Source organism: Epinephelus moara, chromosome 14 (genome assembly GCF_006386435.1).
Source record: "Epinephelus moara isolate mb chromosome 14, YSFRI_EMoa_1.0, whole genome shotgun sequence".
In the NCBI taxonomy this organism is placed as follows: Eukaryota; Metazoa; Chordata; class Actinopteri; order Perciformes; family Serranidae; genus Epinephelus; species Epinephelus moara.
The window spans coordinates 9792403-9816306 of record NC_065519.1 but is presented as its reverse complement, the minus strand read 5'-3'; the positions used below and the strand labels follow the sequence as shown (position 1 = coordinate 9816306).

Sequence of the window (23904 nt, the reverse complement as noted above, 5' to 3'; positions counted from 1 at the left end):
AGAGTCAATATCTCTACCAAGCCTTCACAAACCTTTAAACAAGTTTTTTAAAATGGAATAGTAAATCTTTTTAAAGGTTTTAAATCCGCATCTAGAGTTGCTTCAACTAACATTGATTGATAGATGAAGATTAAACTATTATTATTATTAGAATAGAACACCAGTTTATCGTCCACATAGGTGGAAACCGGTCTTTGAGCACCACACACTAAGTGCCATCTAATTCCACATCTTTAAGGCCAATATCTTCGACACTCAGCAAATCACCCCGAAACAATCTGTAGATTGATAAATAATTCTACAGGTAAGATGAAAAATATGTATTTTTAGTTTTGAGGTGAACTGTCCAAGTAAAAGTACAAAAGCATTAACATCAAAATACATGTAAAGTGCCAAACGTGTGAGTGTTTATTATGCACAATTGGTTGTTTCAGAATAATGTATAATGTAAAAAAATGTTTTGTATTTTAATAATCAAAAAAAAGTCAGAATCAGATGAAAAATCTTTTTTTTTTGACATAGAGTAGAAAATCTTTTGCATCAACTAACATTGTGACAGAACAACATTACAAGAAAAAGTATAGAATACAATTTTATCGTCGACATAGGTAGAAAATTGTCTTTGGTCAAGTTTGTAAGGAAACACACACACCCACACACACACACACACACACACACACCACATACATGTCAGTATAATTGATATTTCATTACTTAAAAATTAAAAACAATATTAGATAAGATGCAACTTTATTGATTCTTGGGGGGGAATTTGGTCGTTGCAGCAGCACAATTAAAGATAGAAATACAGAAAGTATTAAAATTAACAGAAATAAATACTAAGCTTGACATAAACTAATGTAAAGAAAAAATGTAGAGACTATACAAGAGCATTTGGAGACAGAATGACATGATAGTATACAAAATTTAAGAAAACAGAAAAAAATAGATACTTTTGCCTCAACTCAATAGAATAAATATTGAGAAAATATTAAGGGGAAAAAAGACTTGTGTTGCAACAGTAAAAAAAATTACTTAATAGATATCTTGACTCTGTACCAAGAATTATTATAATTTTTTTTAAGACATTTAGTAAAAAAAAAAAAAAGAAAGAAGAAGAAAGGAACAAGAGAATTCATTATCTCCTGTTATCTCAAAGTATTATCCCCTAATAACTTTAGATCAAAAAGACCAGGTCAAAACATTAGCGTGTTTTGTTTTGTCCAAAGATTTGTGTATGTGCTAACTTTAACTTAAGGTACTCAACGTTGGAACTACAGTATATGACCTTTGGAAGGCAAAGATCTAACGACAGTATAAATATAATCTTTCAGGCACTATAATAAAAATTTGGGGTCCATATTAAAGTATCATCGCATTAACTTATCTTGAATATCTTAAACTGTAATCATAAAGAACACATGATGATTCCCATCTAGGGGGAAAGTTCAGTTACATTTTGGCGAGCTGTGTAATTCTCCATCAGATATTACATTATCAGTCGCTACATCACACTCCATTTCCTTTGCATAAAATATGAAACAGGGATTTTTGGACCAGATTCAGGTGACAGATACTGTAGGCTGAGGCATCATCTCCAGTGTGGACGATGTTTCACTTTTTATATATTAAAATTCATAGGCTCTGGTTGTGTAGTACAGAGTGCTACAGTGAAAATATGCTTCACCGTATGGTCTAAACGTACATGTGTGAACTCTACCAAAGACCCGCAGCTAAACAGGATGCAAGATTGTGAGTACAGTTATTTGGTTGACAGAAAGATTTAAAAAGTTTTACCTTCACTACAAAGTGCTGATTTTGCAAGAGTTGTCTGCTCTTCACTTAAGGATGGGATAAAATGATCATCTTCAACTCCAGGAGCTGCCAAACATACCTGTCTACTGTTTTACCTGAATGAACTGAATGCATGGTGCAGCTCTTTGCACTAACACTAGGTCTACATCCTCCTTTAACACAAAGCAACTTAAAAACCTGCTTACTCTGCTTCTAGCTTGCATTACACTGAACTGATAGGGTGTGTTTGACATCACACGCTGTTTGTCTCGTTCACTCATCGTGTTTGTCTGAGGAAAAACACAATGCGGACAGAATCCTGAACACGTGAGAATAGTTGGTTCATTTTTCTGCTTGAGGAGACACAATCTCAGCGGCACAGTATTTTAGACCAACTCTAATTGAATCCTGACTCATGAATGCAGAAACGGAGAGTCTTGCCATGGTAACAAGGTTTCTTTGAAGCCATTTTCTGAGGCTTCCAGTTCTTTTAAAGCAGTCTCCCACTGAGGCAAAGCGGCGTGTAGCTCGCTGCCTGTATTCAGAGAATAATTACAAGAATGCATCTGTGAGCACCCTATCACTCCTTTGTAATATGTTACATCATGCTAGAAACACCTGTACAGTACACCTGGGAGTATCCTACAGCATAACACATAACATGCTACTGCTTGCAGCAATCAGGCTCCTCCTGTAAGGCTTTCCCTTAAAAACAAAACAAAAATAAAGAGCTGTCCTGGAGATGAATCCTTACTGTTCTCTCATGTGTGGGCAGGTTATGAAAGTCTGGAGGACAACTACGTTCAAGACAGCAAGATGGGCTTTGTCATCAATGCCATCTATGCCATGGCCCACGGGCTGCATGACATGCACGCTATACTCTGCCCTGGTCATGTGGGACTCTGTGAGAACATGAAGCCCATTGATGGCAGCCATTTACTGGACTTCCTTCTCAAGACGTCCTTCGCGGGTGTGTCTGGAGAGGACATTTGGTTTGACGAGAACGGCGACTCACCTGGAAGGTAAAACACACGTCCCACATACTTGTAGAAATACTGCAAAGTGGAGGACATGCTCAGATTGTTGACTTCAGTAAAAATACAAATACCAGTTCAGAAATACTCTGTTACATGTAATGCATTTAAAACTTAAAACAAACTTTTTCCTCTTACCTGTAGTGCTGTTTATCAGTCTAGATTGATTTGGTGTGAGATGCAGAGTGTTGGAGATATCGGCTGTAGAGATGTCTGCCTTCACTCCAATATAATGGAACTAGATGGCACTCAGCTTGTGGCGCTCAAAGAGCCAAAAAAGTACATTTGAGGAACTCAACATCAATGTCTCTTTCCAGAAATCATGTCCTGGTTACTCAAGATAATCCACAGACCTTGTTGTGAGTAGTTTCATGTAGGAACTATTTTCTGTCTATTTTTCTTTCTACCAAACTACACTCGCTAACCGTATCACTGCGCCACAGTGTTAATTTTGACAGCTATTTTAAATTCAGTCTTAATATTGAAATTAAAATGCTTATTAATTTCAATCACATTTAAGTAATTTTTGTCCTTCATAGTTTTAGTCTCTTTCAGTTTTAGTCAACAAAAGGCAGGATTTGTACCCAGGTTCATTGTGAACTAACATTTACAATGAACGTACAATTAACATTGTAAACTGACTGATTGATCTGACTGTTAAGAAGCATAAAAATAATTAAAGTAAAGCATAAATTCTTTCTTAATCTGCAACATGTTAGTCTGGAGTTTTTATTATCAAGATCTATTTTTAGCTCGTCATCATCTTGTTTTCGTCATGGAAAAAACATTATTGACAAAACCTTGTCAATGACTTTAACAGTGCGGCACAGAAGGAAACGTGCATCTATTCAAGCACAAAAGGCTTGTGCTCCTGACAGAGCAAGATGTAAACTTTAATGGCGTCCTCCTCTGCTGAGCTGTAACAATAGCTAGCTCAGTGGTGCTAGGTGAGCTAGCAGTAGATGCACGCTTCCTTCTGCACGGTGATACGGCTGGTGGGTTGAGTAGAAAGAAAATAGTTCCTACATAAAGCTGCTCACAACAAGGTCTGTGGATTATCTTGAGTAACCAGGTCATGATCTCTGGAAAGAGACATTGATGCTGAGTTTTCCAAATGTATTTTTTGGCACTTTGAGCACCACAAGCTAGTGTCATCTAGTTCTATTATTAGAGGGAAAGGCAGACTTCTCTACGACCGATATCTCCAACACTCTGCAACTCACACCAAAACAATCTAGGCTGATAAACAGCACTGCAAGTAAGAGGAAAACATGTACTATAATTTAAATAATCATGAACTACTCAGAATCAGATGAAAAATAACATTTAAAAATCTGTTTTAAAAAGTTAATAGGTGTAATTTGAGGTGCTATGTTTGTTAATTTCATCAGATCTACTTAGCTAAATTAAAACATAATTAACACCATATTGTGTGCTTTAAACCTAGTGTAAAGTTTCTGCATCATTTAGTTTGTGTGAATTCAGTGATCAGCATATTCTTGTTGCAGGACAAGGATTAATTTGTTGGTGAAATGGACATTTGTTTTTCAAATCTGCCCCCCCATTTCTTTTGTTTTGCTGAAAACTAAAAATAACCATCATTATGTTACATTTATTCAGCAGCTGTTTGACCTTGGAATCCACCACTCCACCGGAGTGTAACGAGCCGACAATTCTGTCTGATTTCAGGCAAAAGCCGAATATTAATACACAGCACCCCACATTTATTATACAGCATCCCCCACATAACCTTTCAAGGGCAGAATATTTTGAATTTACATTTCAGGAGATGCTGAAACTCCCATCGGTGCACATGAAGAAGTTATTTTAGAGAACAATTAAGGCTACGTTTATGTCGACATTAATAATGCCTGTTGACTTTAAAATAATTTAATGGTTGCTGTTCGTTAGTCATATCAGGGTTTGAAGCACTTGTCTGGCCACTTCAATGATACATGTGCTAAAATCTCCCATTAATAATCCTGCTTGTTTCTAGTTAGAGCAACTAAAATTGCATTGTAAGGTTAGGAGTGTTTCTAAATTCCAGTGGGGAGTTTTTATTGAGAGACTGAAACATATCCGCACCTGGCAAAATCATCCCTGAGTCACAAGTATTGATCAGAGCCTGACTGGCCCCCTGCTGATACACTGTCCTGTATTTGTTCTAAGTGGCAGTAAAACTCGCATTACTTCCCCTTTAAGAATTGATCCAAAACCTTGTTAAGTCCTGTCTTCCTCTAACTCATGGCTTTCTGTCCACGATCAGGTACGAGATTATGAACTTTCAGCGTGTGGAGCCCGGTGTTTATGACTACATCAACATCGGCTCCTGGCATGAGGGCATTCTCAGTCTGGATGATGAAATGATGCAGATGAACCGCAGTGACATGGTTCGCTCTGTCTGCAGCGAGCCCTGCTCCAAAGGAGAGATCAAGGTGAGGGACAAATCCTTCAGATACTGTCCTGATTCATGTTGTAACTACACATGTCTGACCTTGCATTGCTTTGCACCATTATTAAGAACTTTTTGGGGTTCCCAGGTTGTAAAAGATCACATTGACTGATGTTTGCTCTTTCTATTTAGTAGGCTAATAATGAATTTCTAAATGTTTGAAATCCATTAATAAGCTCATGGGTTTCTCACTTTCTAATAAGCCATCACATCTGCAGCTATACATGTCAACTGGTCATTAATAAAGGCCTTTAATCATCCTGCCCGCAGCTTTAAGTATTAATAAGATGTTAATTAATAGATTTTGATCCAGATCATCTGCAGCCCTTTTACACTGAAACAAACTCAGGGTCAAGATACAGTGTAGGAACTTTTTTTTTTTTTTACATTTCTCCACGTTTTGTCGACCAGGTGATCAGAAAGGGAGAAGTGAGCTGCTGCTGGATCTGCACCGCCTGTAAGGACAACGAGTACGTTCAGGACGAGTTCACATGTAAGGCCTGTGAGCTGGGCTGGTGGCCAGATGAAGAACTGGAAGGTGGGCTTGCACTGATTACTCTCCACTTACCTCTTGCTGCAAACTGTCACCTGCCTGGGACACTGTACAGAGGACTTCACTTTTTTTCTTTTAGAGGAGTAGTTTGACATTTTGGGGAATTATCACATTACCTTCTCCCCCCAAGAGTTAGACGAGAAGATTGACACCACCTTTTCTAAGTTAGATATAAGACTCCAGCAAGCAGGCAGTTAGCTTATCTTAGAGACTGGAAACAAAAGGAAACTGCTCAGCATGGCTCTGTGCAAATTAATATTTAATACATCATATATCTTCTGTTTAATCCTTACTAAAACAAAGTGTTAAAACAACAATTTGTGGTTTTGCGGGGTGATGTGTCAGACTATTCTTTATACCATCTATATCTTTATTCTTTATTCTTTATTCTTGGATGGGAGCACCAGCTTCATAGAGTCTCCAGTGGTTGACCAACCCGGTCTCACTCGAAATCGGCAAAATGCGGCGTCAGACACTGAGGAAAAAAGTCACCCTTAATGTCGGCATGATACGTGGCCGGTCCCTGTTATAGTTTAACACTGCTCATGGCATCAGGGGGAAATGTGGTGGGACAAGAATGAAAGTTAAGGCGGCTAAAGTCCAAGTAGCACAGGTGGAAGGGGTGGTGGATGGGACTTTCACCCGTGAGAGTGGTGTTTGCGTCCCGTAAGATTATAAAGCCAAACCCTGCTCTTTTTTCCTAAACCTAACCACATGCTTTTGTTGCCTAAACCCAACCATGTGTTAGTTGTTGGAGGAAAAAAAAAGTCAATTTGCATTGTTGTACTGATGTAGCGCATTTATTTTAAAAGAGACAGAAGAAAACTGAAGTATATTTTGAAAGAGGATAATGTATGTAACAGAAAGAACTTGAAACGGCGTCCCAGAACATCATCTGGACATGGAAAGTCCATGACCAAACGTTGATATGTGACGAGGTCGAGAATGTGTTGGATCGACAGGCAATCTCGTGAAGATGACAGGACTTTGATAAGCCCCTGATTCCAGCCAAGAAATCGTTTGACACATAACCCTCTGTAAAATCCCAAGGGTTTTGTTGTTGTTGTTGTTGTTGTTGTTATTTGGACCAATCTCAGAAGCCATTAGCTATCGTTTGACGACAATAAAGCCTCTTGGGGCAACTGCTAATATTTTTGGAGCTCTGGCATAGTGGATATTTGGGCCAAGACTCCCTCTTCCAACCATCACTCGTTATTTACGGTTGAATTAGCAACTTGAGACAGGTACAGGTAACATTTTGGCTAATCTCTTTAAGCGGATACCTGCATATGAATGCAGAAAATAAATTCCAAGAAAACTTATAAAAACCTGAATCATCATCAGGCAATAGCTGATAGGTTCCAAGACTGCATTTCGGCCAACGTGTTTTGCCAGTTTTGCTCTCCACACTGACCGTTTACCTGCAGGCAACCAAAGCCCATGTGGACGTGATTGGTCAATACAGGAATGCAGCCATTATTACAGAAGTGAAGGGGACAGATTGTTCTGGAGTGAGACAGTTGTTTTGAAATATTTATTGAAATATTCTCCACTTCTCTGTAGTGGCTAAGGAACCAAACCAAATAATCAAAAACACCTGATGACTGTAAGAGATCATCTTTTAACATCAGCAAACTGTTATCAAAAACCGTGTAACTTAACTTACATGGTTTGATATAAAGATCGAATGCAGAGTTTTCTACCTCTTGCTGGCTTGTTTACTGTTCATTTGTGTTCAAACATACAGTACATCGTCCCCACTTGGCACTTAGAGAGGCAACAGAGGGCGCACACCTCTCTGCTGTGATCACAAAAGATGCAGCAAGTGTGCACCTAACCCGCCCACTCACGGTGCATCCAGGACACCGCTGGACAGCTGTCGAACTTGATTTCCAGTGTGGAAAAGTGCGGGGGACATAGGGGACAGATATGATGTACCCTACGTATCCTGCGTCCACTACGCCCCTGGGTCAGTACTACTCAGACTACAAACAGAAGCCGGAATGCTTCCGATACCGAAATCTTGTAGCGTTACCTACAGACTCTGCAAACGTATGCAGATATCCATTGCTAGAGCTCAGGTAGGGGTTAAACAAATTAGATTATTAGACAGAGTAAAGCTTTCTGTTTCCCCTGTTTCCAGTTTTAAAGCTAAAAGCTAAGCCAACGGGCCTCTGACTGTAGCTTCATATTTATCAGGCAGATAAGTGAGTGGTTTCAATCTCGTCATATAACTCTAGGCAAGAAAGTTAACAAATGTATTATCCAAAATTCCAAACTGTTGCTTTAAATAACCAGAATTTAATTTCCCTGCAAAACCCCCCTCAAGACAAAAAGCCCCATCTGAACTAGAACATAAGATTTTGCTGTTCTGCAATTTTCACTTTTAAATTTCAATGAATTTAGGTTGCTATAGTGGCCACAGGCTGAGTTCCTGTTGCATGATTGATGCTTTCAGAGACAAGAGGAGATTCTTTAGTCTTATTAGAGGCTCTGAAGAAAGTTAAGTTCCTCCAAGCTTTGATACTCCCCACCCCACCTGTTCTCCGAACAGTTTGTCCTGCTAAGATTTTTGCAGCGCTATTTCATAAACCTGGTCTGTCCTATTTTCATTGCTTTCCCATGACACCTGAGAGCCATTCATCATCTTCACCATTTCATCCGACAGCAGCCCTACTTCACTTACCACTCTTCTGGCCCACTTTCAAAGGCCTTCTGTGCTGTTCAAAGACAAGACACTTTCTTAATAGGATCATCCTGCCTCCATACTGTTTATTATTTTTTTTACCACAAGACCTTTAGGAACACACAGAAACGGGAAAATGTGGAGCACGGGGATGACATAAAAATTATTCATGTGCAGTTTTCTAACTTGAACCCTCCTGCTGTTATACAATAAATAAGTAAAACAACATAAATTAGATATTCAAAGTGTGTTCTCAGCATGGAGCAGAACGGAGATCGTACTTGGATCCATGAAAAACGCAGTGATTTACTTTGTCCTGCTGCATTAGCCCCCTCCTCCGCTGGCTGCAGCCCAGCCTGGCCGTGGCTGAGTAGAAAGGGGTTTATTTATAGTTGAGCTAAAAACCTACTTTGAGACTTACTGTATTTTCTCAGGCTAAAATGTATTTGATTAATTTTGAATGTGCCCCATACGCTAAACCTTTAAAAATCCCAAACTTTTTGCTTAATTCTTCCTCAAATTATTCTTTTATTTAGGTAGTTTTTCTCTAAATGATAAGGATAACCACCAAGCTGATGCTGCAGTGATAAAAGTTTCATGAGCTGCTTTTAGTGTATTTTGTGTTTATATTGTCATGTTTTTATTCTTTCTTTCAGGCTGTGAGCCAATTCCCCTGCGCTACCTGGAGTGGAGCAATCCAGAGTCCATTATCCAGGTGGTTTTCTCCTGCCTGGGCATCCTGGTCACGTCATTTGTTGCCTTCATCTTTGTTTTATATCGCGACACACCCGTGGTCAAATCCTCCAGCAGGGAGCTCTGCTACATCATCCTCGCAGGGATCTTTCTGGGCTATCTGTGTCCTTTCACCCTCATCGCCCGTCCCACCGTGGCCTCCTGCTACCTCCAGAGGCTGCTTGTCGGGCTCTCGGCTGCCATGTGCTACTCTGCTCTGGTAACCAAAACCAACCGCATTGCCCGTATTTTAGCGGGGAGCAAGAAGAAGATTTGCACGAGGAAACCAAGGTTCATGAGTGCTTGGGCTCAAGTGGTCATTGCTTTCATCCTGATCAGTGTCCAGCTCACCTTGGAGATCACCCTCATCATCATGGAGCCTCCTGAACCCATTAAATCCTACCCCAGCATCAGAGAAGTCTTCCTCATCTGCAACACCAGCAACGTTGGTGTTGTTGCCCCTCTGGGCTACAACGGCTTGCTTATCATGAGCTGCACATATTATGCCTTCAAGACCCGCAATGTCCCCGCAAATTTCAACGAAGCCAAATACATCGCCTTCACCATGTACACCACATGTATAATATGGCTGGCGTTTGTGCCAATCTACTTTGGCAGCAACTACAAGATCATCACCACATCCTTCTCTGTAAGCCTCAGTGTGACTGTAGCTTTGGGCTGTATGTTCACGCCAAAGATGTACATCATCATTGCCAAACCTGAGCGAAACGTGCGTAGCGCGTTCACCACCTCTGATGCAGTGCGCATGCACGTCGGCGATGGCAAAGTTGCCTGCCGAAGTAACAGCCTGCTGAATATGTTCAAAAGGAAGAAGAACACTGGAAACGGCAGGTAGGTTCATTAATTGAGTCTGTGAGTCCTGCTCCTGAGGCACCTCAGGGATGCTGGTTTTACTGTAATTCCCTCTCAGAGGGGACCTGATGTCTTACTGTATTTACTTTCATAGGGACACCTGTTGTAAAGTGTGACGGATGTAGGTCAGTGTTCAATTCACACAGCCATTCTAACCTTTGAACTCATAGTAAAATTAAAACAAGCATCTCTGTGTGCTGAGGGAGGACAAGTGGGATCATAAATACAGATTACAGGGTTTCTGCAGGTTTCACCAAAAAAATTTAAAACTCTTTCGGACCTTTTTAATACCACAAGAATTCAATTTAATGCCTGTTTTTGCAGTCAGTAGAGTAGTGCCTCTTCGGAAAGGGCCAATTGTTTGGCTGCTGCTTGCAGCTTTCTCAAGAACCGTTCATCTAAACAACTTCACACTTGACACTGCACTTCCTTGGATCCCAAGAATGCTTTTTTTTATGACATAGCTGTGTCCCCGTGAATATATTTGGGTAAAAAGCTCATGTGAACATTGTATGGTCACAATTTCTGGCAACAAAAGTGTTCATTCTGAAAGTCACATCACTGCTTGAAATGTTTGAGTTCACTACAGTGTAACATCTCCAGTCTCTCTTCCTTCATCTGCTCTTAAATGTGCTGTAGCAAGTGACGGAGTGCGAGCTGTACCCAGCATGCTGTTCAGTGGTGTAACAGTTAATATGGGTCCCCTCTCCTTACACTACACAGTGTGTACATAATCCACTGTACTATACAGATACACTATGGACACTATATACCAGTGGTTTTTAAACTTTTTGAGCCCAAGGCACACCAAAGGGCTAGCCAAAATCTCAAGGCACACCTGTAATTATATCACAAAAGCAGCACAATAGCTTCTATATTGTGTGTAAACACTCTTATCATGACATTAGATGATTGAAATAAGATAAAATAAGACAGGCAGCTTTCAGAATATTGTCTACTGACTTTTTTCTTTTCTTTCAGTTGTAGGTCGTCTTCGCTGGTGCTTTGTTATAATTTGCTCCGTATAATAAATCGATCCATTATCTCACTCACAGCCTTCTCCTTTTAAATGTTATCATCCCTCACACTGGCTGCCAATCAGGGCTTTTGATATGTCACACACTAATAATCCCCAGGGGCCAACAGTGACAAAAAGGTCCCCCATGAAGGTTTTTTAAATTAAATTAAATTAAATTAAATCAAATTGAATTGAATTGAACTGAATTAAATTAAACTGAATAATAATAATAATAATGCAATGCAATAATAATGTGTGGTTATCACAAAATCCCATGGCACACATGGACTGGCATCATGGTACACCAGTTTGAGAACCACTGCATGTACTATACATTATACAGATAATTTTGTTACATTTTTAACAATATACCTATACTGACCATTTCTTAAATGGTTATGTGACTTTTCTTTTTATTAAACAAAGAGATCATTACACTTAAGGAAAATCACACTCACACTTACTGACCATTAATATTAAAGCAGCTGTGCGGAACTTTACATTTTCGTTGATTATAGCGCCCCCTTTGGTCGAAGCGGTATGACACCCACAGCCTGGTGTCGTAAAGTTTCGACTGCAACCGGCAATTACCGCATGCATTTGTTTTGGAGAGCGAGAGGAAAATCATAAATGTTCTGGTGTAGCTCTGAATTTCACAGATAATTTTGTGGCGTTTGTTGTAACGTTACTAGACAAAAGCGGTTCACATCAGCTAACGTTCACATCAGCTAACGTTACATTTAGCTTGCTTATAACTTCCGTGTCATCATATATTGAAGTGAAATAACGTCTAACAAGTTGCAGTATATTCTCTAAATAAAAAGAAAAATTACATACCTGTCGATTAGGAAAAGGGCCAACTCGGGATCAGTTTTTAAACCTTTCAAATCTCTCAGCTCTCTCCACTTGGTGAATGCCCGACCGAGGTTTACGCCCGTTTGGGCTCGAGCCCTATCACTGTCCCGTTTAGCCTTCTTCTGTTCTTTTTCTTTTAGATGGTGCTCCTTCTTTATCCGCCATGACATTGAAAGTACAACCAAGTCCTTATAGATACATCTGGTAAAACTGTTATGTGTTCAGCAATGCCCGTTGTATACCGCTTACTCGCAGAACACTCTCTGTAAACACGTCTCCTTCTTCTTCTGTGGTTTAATGGCTGTGGGCCGCTGCGGGCGTGCAGACTTACTTCCGCCTCCGGGTGCCGTATTCTGGTTTGCTGACTTCCGCTGTATCCGACCCGACCGAGGCTACGCTAAATAGCCATATAGAGAAAGGCTTTTTTGTCGCTGTTGGGTTCAAATAAATATGCGGATCTTCAAGGGGGGGTGATACGGATTAGGGACAGTTTTATAAATGAATATAAATCAATATAAAAAGTTCCACACAGCTGCTTTAAATATATTACTAATGTATCATGGGCATCTTTTTTTTGTTTAGCTTTCTCATAACTTTCAAGGTGTGCTGTTTTTAAATGTTTAAATAGGTTACTCATGTTGCTGCTGTGTGGCACGTTCTTGTCACTAATAGTGCATCCTGCTGTATTTCTATCTAAAGGAGCTGTTCTGATGTCACAGGTTTCCACAATCATGTGTCATGTGCCAGCTAAATATCAGGGCTGCTTTGGCACAAACATGGGGCAAAAGTACTGACAACATTTGGAAGTGTTTTTGATTTATATGTTTTTATTATCAATATTTTTTTTAAAGGAATTAATACCAAAACCCACAGGATTGAACCGCCCATCTCTAATGGTTGTTGAGAAGACCGGAGGACATACAGACAGAGACTCTTTCCATTTTAGTTAGATACCGGCCAAAATATGGAAAACCAGCAGGGACAATATGGCCTAGAATTATTTATATCCTTCCTTTTTGGTACTTTCAAGCAAAATCTAACAATAATTCTTCATAATATAACTAATTAAATAATGTGACCTGGTCCCAGATAAGCAGGATAGAATGAATGCATGAATGAATTAGATGGAACGTTTGTGTATTTAAGTCCATTTAAGTTGTTGATAAATCAACACTTGCCCAGTGTGGGTTCATGAGCTTCAAGACCTGCAGATACCCTGGAATATTACATACAATATATTTTCTACATAAATATTTTTCATTTTTTAAGACTACTAGATCATTCTCTCTTGCATGAACCAGAAATGCTTTTTGTGTCTCCACTTTTCTCGGTTCCTGTGAAGTAACAGCCGTCTTTATTCTGTTCATAGTTCTAATGGAAAGTCTGTGTCATGGTCTGAACCAGGTGCAAGACATCCTCCAAAAGGGGATCACACGTGGCACAGACTGTCAGTGCATGTGAAGAGACAGGAAGCAGGTTCCAATCAGATGGCTGTCATCAAACCCTTAACTAATACCTACCAAAACAGAGGCCTGGAATTCTCAGACCTTAGCACTAAGACCTTGTACAATGTGGCCGAGGAGGACGAGAGTGACCCTATCAGATACAATCCCCCTGTCACTCCGCCCATGATGCCTCATGGGCAAATTCCCTGTGGGCTGACAAAAGACGTGGAGGAGGTGGAGCTCTATACACCTCATCATGTGCAGCCAAATTGCATTCTCCCCCAAAACATCATCATGGACCACCTACAGGAGAAGGCAATGGTTTGTAAATTCAACAGTGACATCCCTGAGCTCAATGATATGATCAGCATGCCTGAGGCCGTGAGCGGCGGCATGCCCGTATACCACCAGGCCCACCTCATCCAGCAGGACCCGGTCCTGCCGCTGCACCTGGACCCATTCAATGAGGAGCCCACCTCCCCTTTAGAGGAGGAGGAGATGGAGAACGAGCAGTTTGGCCTTCTCCACGGTTACATGTACAACAATGCCCAGATTCATGAAGAGGAGGACTTGGTCGCGGTCAAATTAGCCATGGAGGACTCTCTGGCTCTGATGCCTCCGTCCCCTTTTCGAGATTGCGCTGCTCCTCCAGTGAGCCCGTTCCCCAATTCACCGGTGTCCGAGTCGATTTTGTGCAGTCCTACAAATGTGACATACGCCTCTGTCATCCTCAGAGACTTCAAGCAAAGCTCCTCAACTCTGTGAGGGTGCACACTGAACATTACCAGTTGTACTGTTTTCAAGTTTCTAATGACTTGTGCTGTATATGATGATATATAAGGAAACAGTCATTCTGTGTGACGAGTCATTTTCACTCTATAACTGATAGCTGTTACATGATAAGGGTGAACAACAAGGCGCCACATTTTAAAACTCTTTTAGATGTTGTCTACAATAACAAAAGAATTTGCCAATTACAAACATATATTTATATGCTAACATAAGCTTTTAGGATAAAATAGATTTTGTGCTTATGAGACAAACAACTAAGATTGTCTATGTATGTAAATTAATTAATATAAATAGATTTATCTGAGAAACATAGGCGACATAAGCAGATGAGTTTGCTGATTTAAAACAGGGCGACTAAATGGTGAATATAGTTTGTATGTAATGCAAAACAATCCGATTTGTCAACAATATTTTTAGAAAATATGTTTTTTGTTACACATTGTGTGTTTTGTGCTCTACCAGGAATGAAAGAAAGTGAGAGTTTTAAAGGAATAGTTCAACATTTTGGAAAGAAAACTTGTTTGCAAGTCCAAAGACATACAGGATACATTAACTGGTGACTCTAAATTGTCCGGAGGTGTGAATGTGGGCTTGCATGTTGTCTGTCTCTATGTGTCAGCCCTGTGATAGTCTGCTGACCTGTCCAGGGTGTAACCTGCCTCTCGCCCAGTGTCAGCTGGGATAGGCCCTGTGATTCTGAACAGGATAAGCAGTTACAGATAAATAGTGAAAGGACACTTCTTTGCTTTCTTGAAGAGAGTTTGATGAGATGATCGATTCCATTCTAAGGGTACGGTTACACATACATTAAAATTAGCAGTGGTGAATATTCACCTCCCAATTAGTTCCATTCAATGCGAGTGAAGGCACAAATAAAACATTTGCTTCTGGTGGCAAGGAAAATTCACATCTTCAATAGCACTTCAACATACAGCAGCGTGCAACTATCTTCATTGACAAAAACCATATTTGGGAAAAATTTATTTGACGTGTATTTTGAGTTTTTAGTTTGACCCATGTCCTATTCGCTGACATGGACGGGGCAAGTTTATGACCTATACTGCAGCCAGCCACCAGGGGGCAATTGAGATGTTTTGGCTTCACTTTTGGGGAGCTGTCATGTCGTCTATCTTTATATACAGTCTATGTGATAAACCACCCAATACTGTGCGTTATTGGCCGTAAAATTGGAAAATGTACCAATAACGTCACATTTCCCGGTATTTATTTGCAAGCTAGCTAACATTAGCAAGCAAACTAGCTTTGCGTGTGAGTCACATCCAGCACTGCCCACATTCGGCGCCAATATCCCCTCAGCAGGTGATGGTCACTCGCCCGCAGTCACTCATGTGTGACTGTATCCCGACATCTGTCAGCTAAATACAGGTCTGCAGCTAGCAGCCATTAGCTTAGCTTAGCATAGAGACTGAAAAGGGGAACAACTTGGCTCTGTCTAAAGATGACAATTCATAAATTGTAATTTTTACACTTTTTATATGGATCAAACAAGGTATAAAGTGTTGGTCATTGACTTTAGAAGCAGGCAGATTTTGTGACATTTAGACAGAGCCAGGCTGTTTCTGTTTCCTCCCTTTTTCCATGTCTTTCTGCTCAGCTAAGTGAACTTCCTACTGATTATAGCCTAGTTGTGTATCAAGTGTACAGACATAGTGCTCTTTTCTAACTTTTGGCAAGAAAGCAAAATATTTTCCAAAATGTCAAACTTTTGTTGTAAGAAGGAAGAGCAGAGAAAAAATGTGTTAATTTAAAATGTGAAATGCCGACAAGATTTCTTGTTAAAAAAAAGAAGCAAAACAAAAACAACATTATTTGTGTATTATCTGTGATTTTTTTTTTTTTGATCGATACAGCACTGCCAAGCAAGTGCACTGACTGTGTCACGAATGTAGCAGAGGATAAGTTCAAGTGCCACATTTTAATTAAGATTTCTTTTTTTCCTTTTGTACATTTAGACCTGTCTCATTTCTATGGTCTCAAAATGCAAGTTGAGTTGAACGTTATGCTAGTTCCAAATTTGTATCTTTTATAATTAGATTACATCTGGTTTCATAATTGTATAGATGTATGTATAAGATAAATGACATATGTTTTGTGAATGTATGAATTGTGTATCATATTTTGATATTCAGATGATATCTATATGCATTACAGTATTAGAAGGAACTCATTAGCTGTGTTTCTGTTGTGTGATTGGTTGTGTACACCAATCAGTTTCTAAATATTAAGAGCCTATCAAACCTGTATATTGTGATGAAGTGCTACTGTTACCATTAGTAATACTCTGAATAAGCTATCTGCAGCCTGATATATACACAGTATAAATTAAGTCTGCCATTTAAGACAAGTATTTCCTGTAGAGCATTTAAAAGGACACTTGTTTGATTGGAGTAAATTAAATATTTTTTATGCTTCTCCTGTTTTTCATGGTGAAACATTAGCTGGTTTCTGTGTTTGCTTACTCCAACAACTCTTTTGAATCAAGGGTCAAAGATTTACAGCTTTGGTTTGAAGGAAGAAACTGGAAACAGGAACAGTAAAAGTAGTCATAAAGGGACGAGTGGTGTTGAGACATCTGAAGTAAACATTTAAAACCTTTGCAGCATGTTTACTCGACAAGAATCTGACCTAGTTTTGCAGTTGTTAAGGAAGTACAGTAGATAATTTAACCTGCCTGCATACCTGTGCAGGTCGACTACAACATGGCCCAGAGTTCAGGGACAGTATATACAGACAAGCTGTTTAAAGTTTTAGTCATTGGGGATCCAGGCGTTGGGAAAAGCAGCTTTGTACTGCGTTATGTTAGAAAACGCTTTGATGAAAATTACAGGTCAGATATTGGAGTTGACTTTGCTCTGAAAAGGATTGAATGGGATGCTAAGACAGTGGTGAGACTGCAGCTTTGGGATATTGCAGGTGAGTGTCAAGATTATAGAATCTCTGTTGAAGGTGCTTGGCCTGCAAAGACAAAGTGCAATAACATAGACTGCAATCTGACTTTCTGGCAACTATGTAAAATCATTGTAACAAAAAAATGTAAAATGTCCTTGAAAACTGTTTAAAATATTCAGTAGCTACCAAAAATGCTAAAAACAAAGAGCTGCTCTCAGATGGAATCGTGAGCTTGTGTATAACACCTGTAAAGTTGTGTACACAAAGCACAAAGTCATGAGCTCTAAGAAAATTTTCACTCGTGAGCTCATAGATACCACAACAGGGGGGCATTCATATTGACTCTTTTCATGAATGAGTCCTAAAACCCAGACATGAGTAATATTTTTGCACTCATGGCTCCCTTGTTTCAAAGTCAATGGGTTTTTGGTTAGATGCCTGAAATAAGGTCTGTGGTTAACACAAGCTTCAGAGGCTTTTACATTTTGTTCAACGACATAAATTACGTATGTAAATATCGCACTTGTGACTTTTGAAGCTTTAATGCGTCTTTAAAAGGCGGTAGCTGACAAGTGGCTAAATGAGACTACAGAACGTCATCACACTGAACATGGCTTTACAGCCTTGTTGTGGTGCTGACGTTTAATCTATGCGACCATAGTGTAGTTTGTTGATAGCCTAACATTAGCTTTTTACTTCTGGCAATTGCATTTAGGCTTCAAAAATCATAAAAGAGGTGTTCATTTATGAAGTTAATCTTGCTGAACAAAACATGTAAGTAGGCCTATCATAAACGTTCCTACAATAATCCAAAATCCAATAGAAAAACCTTGCAGGCTTTTGGATGAGGGACCCAGGGTGACTCTAACTTCCATGTCAGCCTACAGAAAAACATCATCTCTGGATCACTCTATCTGAAGTAAATGCTCTGGCTAGACAGCTAACGCAAGATGGCTGCATCAAGTGAAGCTAGCTTAGCTAGTGAGATCTTTCACCAGCTTTCGCTAAAGCTAACGGCAAATGTACTTATTTGTTTCCCCTTCGCTTGAAACAATTTTGATTAGTGATACTTTGGTAAATGTAATTGTTATTACACATAATTTAATGAGGTAGTTGACCGAAATCTGACTTTCCGGCATCTGTTAAACCATAAAATAAAATAAAAAATGCTATAAAAATGGTGACTTTTCGTTGAAAATAGTTTATAAAATGTGCAGCAACTACAGCCCAAAACTAAAACCAAAGGTAACCACACTGGCTAGACAGCTAAACCAAGATTTCTGCTTTAAATGAATGCTAGCTTAGCCAGTGATAGATTTGGCTAGCTTTCGCTAAAGCTAAAACAAGTAACTTTTTAATTTCACCCTAGCTGTTGGGGATATGTTTCTGTAAAGCTGATACTCACGTAAATTTATGTGTTAATCCATATAATTAAATGAGGTAATAGCTAAACCCACTCAAAAAGAATAGAGAATAAAAGCACAGCTAATGCTGAACTAGCTTGGCAGTTAGCAGCAACTGACATCCTATAGCTTTTGACTATATACTATAACTATGACTATAATTCGTGTGAATTAGTTATGAAACCTTTGAATCACATATTTCAATGTATTCCCTTTAAAATTAATGTGTTGTACTGATTTCGATGTATGTAGTAGTAGACTGACAGACAAACATCAGTAAAAAAAAAAGAGATACATCAATCCCTAAGATGGGGAATGCAAATAATCATGGAACAAAATTAACTTTCCTTAAATCAACTATACAAAATAGAAAAAGAAATCTGAAAGAAATAATTTTGTTGACAATTTCCGTTTTATGTAGATTTTACTGTATGGCAATAATTTTTGGAGGGAAAATAGCCTATGAAGCCAGAAAATTGAGGCATTACCTTTATAAGTGTTAGGTAATTGTTATTGATGAAAGTTTAAGTTTCTTACAAAATGACACAAATTCAATAGGAGATCCAATCTGCTAAAATTAGGCTACTTTCAAACTCTAATAAATGATGCTATTGTTTGACCATAACTGTTGGTGTGTTTTAAGTGACTTGAAACTTGCAGCCTCTTCTTCAGTGTTTTCTCAGGTCTAATTTTAATACCAGTGTCCATGGAAACATAGCTACCACTTTATTTTAGAAAATTATTGTTGTTAGTCCCTCACTCGTTACATAAGGTTTGGGCTAAATGTCAAATCACACATAAAAAAACAAACAGTAGCATTACTGACTGTGTGTCAACTTTAAATTCAGATCCAAAAACTGTAAGCCTTTTGCTCAATAATAACAGCCTATCCGTGAAAAATGAATTGATCTTTCCTCTTGGAGCAGATTTGAGCACAAGCTGTGGTGCAGCATAAATCAAACGGATTTATTTTCTCTTCCCTCAAGGCCAGGAGAGGTTTAAGAAGATGTCCAGAGTGTACTACAAAGGGGCGATGGGAGCAGTAGTGGTCTTTGACATTACAAACAGCTCCACCTTGGAGGCCGCCTCAGAGTGGAAACAGGACCTGGATAGTAAAGTCTGTCTCGACAGCGGATGCCCGATCCCTGCTGTCCTGCTGGCCAACAAATGTGACTTGACAGGAAGGGACAGAGACTTGGTGTCCTCCCTGGACAGCTTCTGTAAAGATAACAACTTCATGGGCTGGTTTGAGACCTCGGCAAAGGTGTGTGTTGTATTTCAGTTATTGTGAGAGAAGAAAATCTGTGCACAGTGGCAGTTAGAGATATTCAAACACATCTCAGAGGCATTATTGGCCAAGTTAAGCCTTAATGGGACAGGATGGACCAACTGTTCCCCTTTGATTAGTGCTTTTCTTCTTTTATCTTGTTAACTTTATATTTCAACATTAAGTCAAGACTCGATTACCAGCAACAATACAGGAAATTTTCCTGTAATCCCATACCAAGGGGCCCTGTTAAAAATCCAGATCCAATGTATTACTCGTCTTAACTAATTTGATTGATTGTAAATTTATCAGAGAATGTGTGTAGGCTTTATGGGCATCTAACTGTGAGGTTGCAGAACGACAACTTTTTCCATGTGCGAAGCATGTAGGAGAACTATGTGAAATGTGAAAACATGAATGGCCCTATCTACAGCCAGAGTTTGATTTGTCCATTCTGGGCTACTGTAGAAACAAGATGGCAGACGCTATGGAAGATGACCCGCTTCATATGTAGATAAAAACAGCTCATTTTAAAATACCGAAAAAACAAAGATTCTTATTTTCAGGTGATCATAGACAAATATAGATGAAAACATAGTTATGAATATAATATACCATTTCTGCCAGTAGATGTCCCTAAATCCTTCACACTGGACCTTTAAAATGAGACTATGTGACTTAAAAAGATTAAATAACACATTCTTTCTCTGACAAATTAAAACATTAAATTCATAGTGCTCAATATAATACCTTCAGAGGTTTTACTCCCACAGGCGGCTGGTATGACCATTAGCTTATGACAGCTAATGTTAGCAACATTTAACAGGGAGTCTGCATGCCCCTTTAAAGTCTTAAAATGTCTTTAATTCATTTTTTGAAATACATTTTATGCCTTAAAAGTCTATGAAATAGACCTAAATTTGATTCTGTGAGGTCTTAATTGCCATGGACATTTGAACTAATTTAATTTCTCCATCTTTTAGTTTCTTTCCGTCAAAATTATTTAAGCTTGTGTCCACATTTCTGATGTTACAAATTTTCAAATCTACCACTGAACTTGATACTGTCTATTTACTTTTTGCATGCTGTAGATTAATGTAATGTAACATATTAACAGACCACTTTCTTTATACTTAGCTGTAATGCTTGAATTAAAAAAAGATGTTTTGTCCAAAAATTTGTCTTAAATTTGGCTTCAAAGTATCTTGAAATGGTCTTAAAAGGCGTTCAATTTAAGTATCTAAAACCTGAGAACACCACCACCAACCAAAATGTCAGCTTTTCAAGAAAGATAACTCATTTTTCATGTCAGTTGAAATGCATGTTTTCAAATAAATCAATGGGTTTTTAATGGTTAATTTAACCTTGAGTGGATGTAACACATCCCCTTAACACTGAAAAATCAAAAATCACAAAATTCAGAGATACTATATAGTCTTTAGTGCATAGAGACATATTTATTTGTCACTACTGTTAAGCAAAAGGTCCATATTCCTGCTGTATGTGTCAGGAATTCTTTATCTATTGGCTGTTTGAAAAACTAGATTGTATTTTCATTTAGTACAACGGCTCAGTTTGATCATTTTGACTTCATGCTGCATTGCCTGACTGACTTACTGAATTATTTATGTAATTATTTGCTTCTTTGATGCTTTTTTGCATTTGACAAATGTTATCTTTCATTGCTGAAGCTCCTCTCTGCCTCAGTAAAGCCACCAGTGGATCTCGTGGCTCACAATTAGAATTGCATGAGGTTACACTATGCTGTATGTGTGAACTTTAACACTGCAGCTATATAGCCTGCTCATAAAACGTGTTCAAATATTAACACACAGGGACAATTTGCAGCCAAGGTTCGAACAGCGAGCCAAACACTTAACTCAATGCGTACATACACAATGTTCTAAATCATATTCCCCCCTCACCATTTATAGGACAATATAAATATTGATGAGGCAGGTGCCTCCCTTGTCAGACAAATGATGCTCTGCGACACCGGACTGTCCAATGAAGAGCACCGCTGGGATGGGATCAAAGTGAGCCAGGCTCCCGGGGAGAGTCAGAGCCAGTCATTGTGCTGCTGGAGACCACGGTTCTGAGGCAAAGAGCCAAACTACTGCAGCGACCGGTTAAACGCTCTCTTTTTGACACTACGATATGAATCCACAGCCACTGCGTACAAGCTATTTGAGCCTGTGTTACACATAATCAGTAAGTTTATATTCAGATTTCTGCCTTTCCATTTCCTCAGTAATGTGTAGACTGTGTGGGCTGCCTCATAAACACCTCTGTGGAGACGATTGAGCTCATTTCTCTGATAATCCACCAATACAGTCAGGCCAATAAAGAAATCAGCATGACACACATCCTGCTGGGAAAAGTCTGTGACACTCATCTTAGAACTCAGACTTACTGGTGATTGACCCGCCATAATGAGAGGCTAGAAACTGTGAAACAGTCACAACTGACATTTCCCAAACTACAAAATCAGCAAAAGAGAAAGTCTTAAAACATTTCTGTATCTGAAGCTGTTAAACATTCCTCATTAAATGACAACCTATTCAATCTCAGCTCCGAGTGTTACTTGTCTGTTATGCAACCCATGCATATAATTATCTGTTAATCACTTCACAGTGCGATGAGCTAAGACCCATGCATAAGCATCGCAGCCCCGCTTGATATGGCCAATAGCAGAGAACAGCTATCAGCGTGACCTGATTTCGGTGGAGGGAGGAAACATGCTACATACGGCCCAGAGAGCTGGAGGGAGCGGAGCACTTATGCTTTATCTAATCACTGATAGACAACACATATATATTCTGTTTTCTATAATAGGAAGTCAGCCATGACATATCAGATTGAGGCGTGTGTTAGTTCTTGATTTGTTGATGCAGAGAGGAAAAAGAGACAGAGAGGGAAAGACATTCTCAGACTCTTAAGTAGGAGTAGCAATACAATAAACATAGAGAACATAATCTATCTTAAAACTACAGTAGGATTGTTTACACACTATGTTCATTATGGGCAGTTTAATCCATTATAATGCATATATTTTATCATAGGTTTTGTATGTGTAATCTTAATCTGTAAACAGCAAGGCTCTATACAGTTTATTCATCGAGTAATATGAGGTGCAACAATGGCGGACCCCGCCAAATTCTTATGTGATTGAGACCTAGGCTATGTTTATGGGATTAATTTGTTTATGTGTGACAAGGCAGTGATTATAATATTCCATGCACTGCTGTTTGAAATAATCATTACCAAATGTAATCATAACCATTATTAATCTTAACAAATTTCCATTGTTATTGCCTGTTTTTTGGTAAAAATGGGTTGATTTGTAAATACTAATAAATCAATCATCACTAATGTTAGCTATCATAATTTACCTGGAGTTATAATTAGTTAGAATTCCAGTGGCCTTTTATGCAGAAGCAAATAAAAGACACATATATTTGAATTTTTTTTTTTTTTTACAGCCATTCATATTTAAACACTACTGAATTCATAGCAGTGAAATGTTTCAGTTTGAAAACCATATATGTGAATACATTTGTTCTGAATTTACCCTTTTGGAATGAAAATATAAAAGTTCCTAACCTTGAATTTGAATATACGTGTTCACAAATTCAGACTCAAGAATTCAAGTTTCAGAATTTAAAAAAAAAAAGATTCAGGTTGCTCAAATTCAATCAGTCAAATTCACATCTAAAGAATCAGTTTCAAAAATTTCATATAGCGACATCCAGGCTACCCGGTACAGGATAGGCAACTGAGCCTCAATGCAACTGAACTGACTAGTGTAATAAACACTCCATCGTTCTAATCTGAATTTGAGCAACCCAAATCTTTTTTTTTTAAATTCTGAATCTTGAATTTTTGGATTTGAATATGTGAACACTGAAAAAATGAATATTGAAATACAGCTCTATAAACTGAAAATGAATAAATTAATGACTTTATTTTGAAACAAAAAACACAATAAAAAACAAACAAGACAAAGATAACAGTGTCCGAAAAGGAGTAGGCAGAAGTAAAACCTGTATGTCCCCACCCCTTTCTTACATTTCTCCTTTTAACTCATATA

General features: G+C 38.7%; 2 protein-coding genes across 2 annotated transcripts in view; both read left to right on the top strand.

Annotated features, from left to right (window-relative positions):
• The window catches only part of grm1b (glutamate receptor, metabotropic 1b), a 32829-nt gene extending 18622 nt beyond the window's left edge, over positions 1 to 14207 (top strand). The window contains exons 5-9 of the mRNA XM_050061603.1: positions 2570 to 2816; positions 5095 to 5263; positions 5692 to 5818; positions 9176 to 10103; positions 13367 to 14207. Of these exons, the coding sequence (XP_049917560.1) occupies positions 2570 to 2816; positions 5095 to 5263; positions 5692 to 5818; positions 9176 to 10103; positions 13367 to 14207 (2312 nt within the window). The remainder of the gene's footprint in view (positions 1 to 2569; positions 2817 to 5094; positions 5264 to 5691; positions 5819 to 9175; positions 10104 to 13366) is intronic.
• Positions 14208 to 16843: 2636 nt separating this feature from the next.
• On the top strand, positions 16844 to 22067 carry rab32b (RAB32b, member RAS oncogene family). The gene is made up of 3 exons (XM_050062003.1): positions 16844 to 17168; positions 19534 to 19811; positions 21749 to 22067. Exons 1-3 carry the CDS (start codon positions 16955 to 16957, stop codon positions 21911 to 21913), a joined length of 657 nt encoding a protein of 218 aa, XP_049917960.1. The 5' UTR covers positions 16844 to 16954; the 3' UTR covers positions 21914 to 22067.
• The last annotated feature ends 1837 nt before the right edge of the window (positions 22068 to 23904 follow it).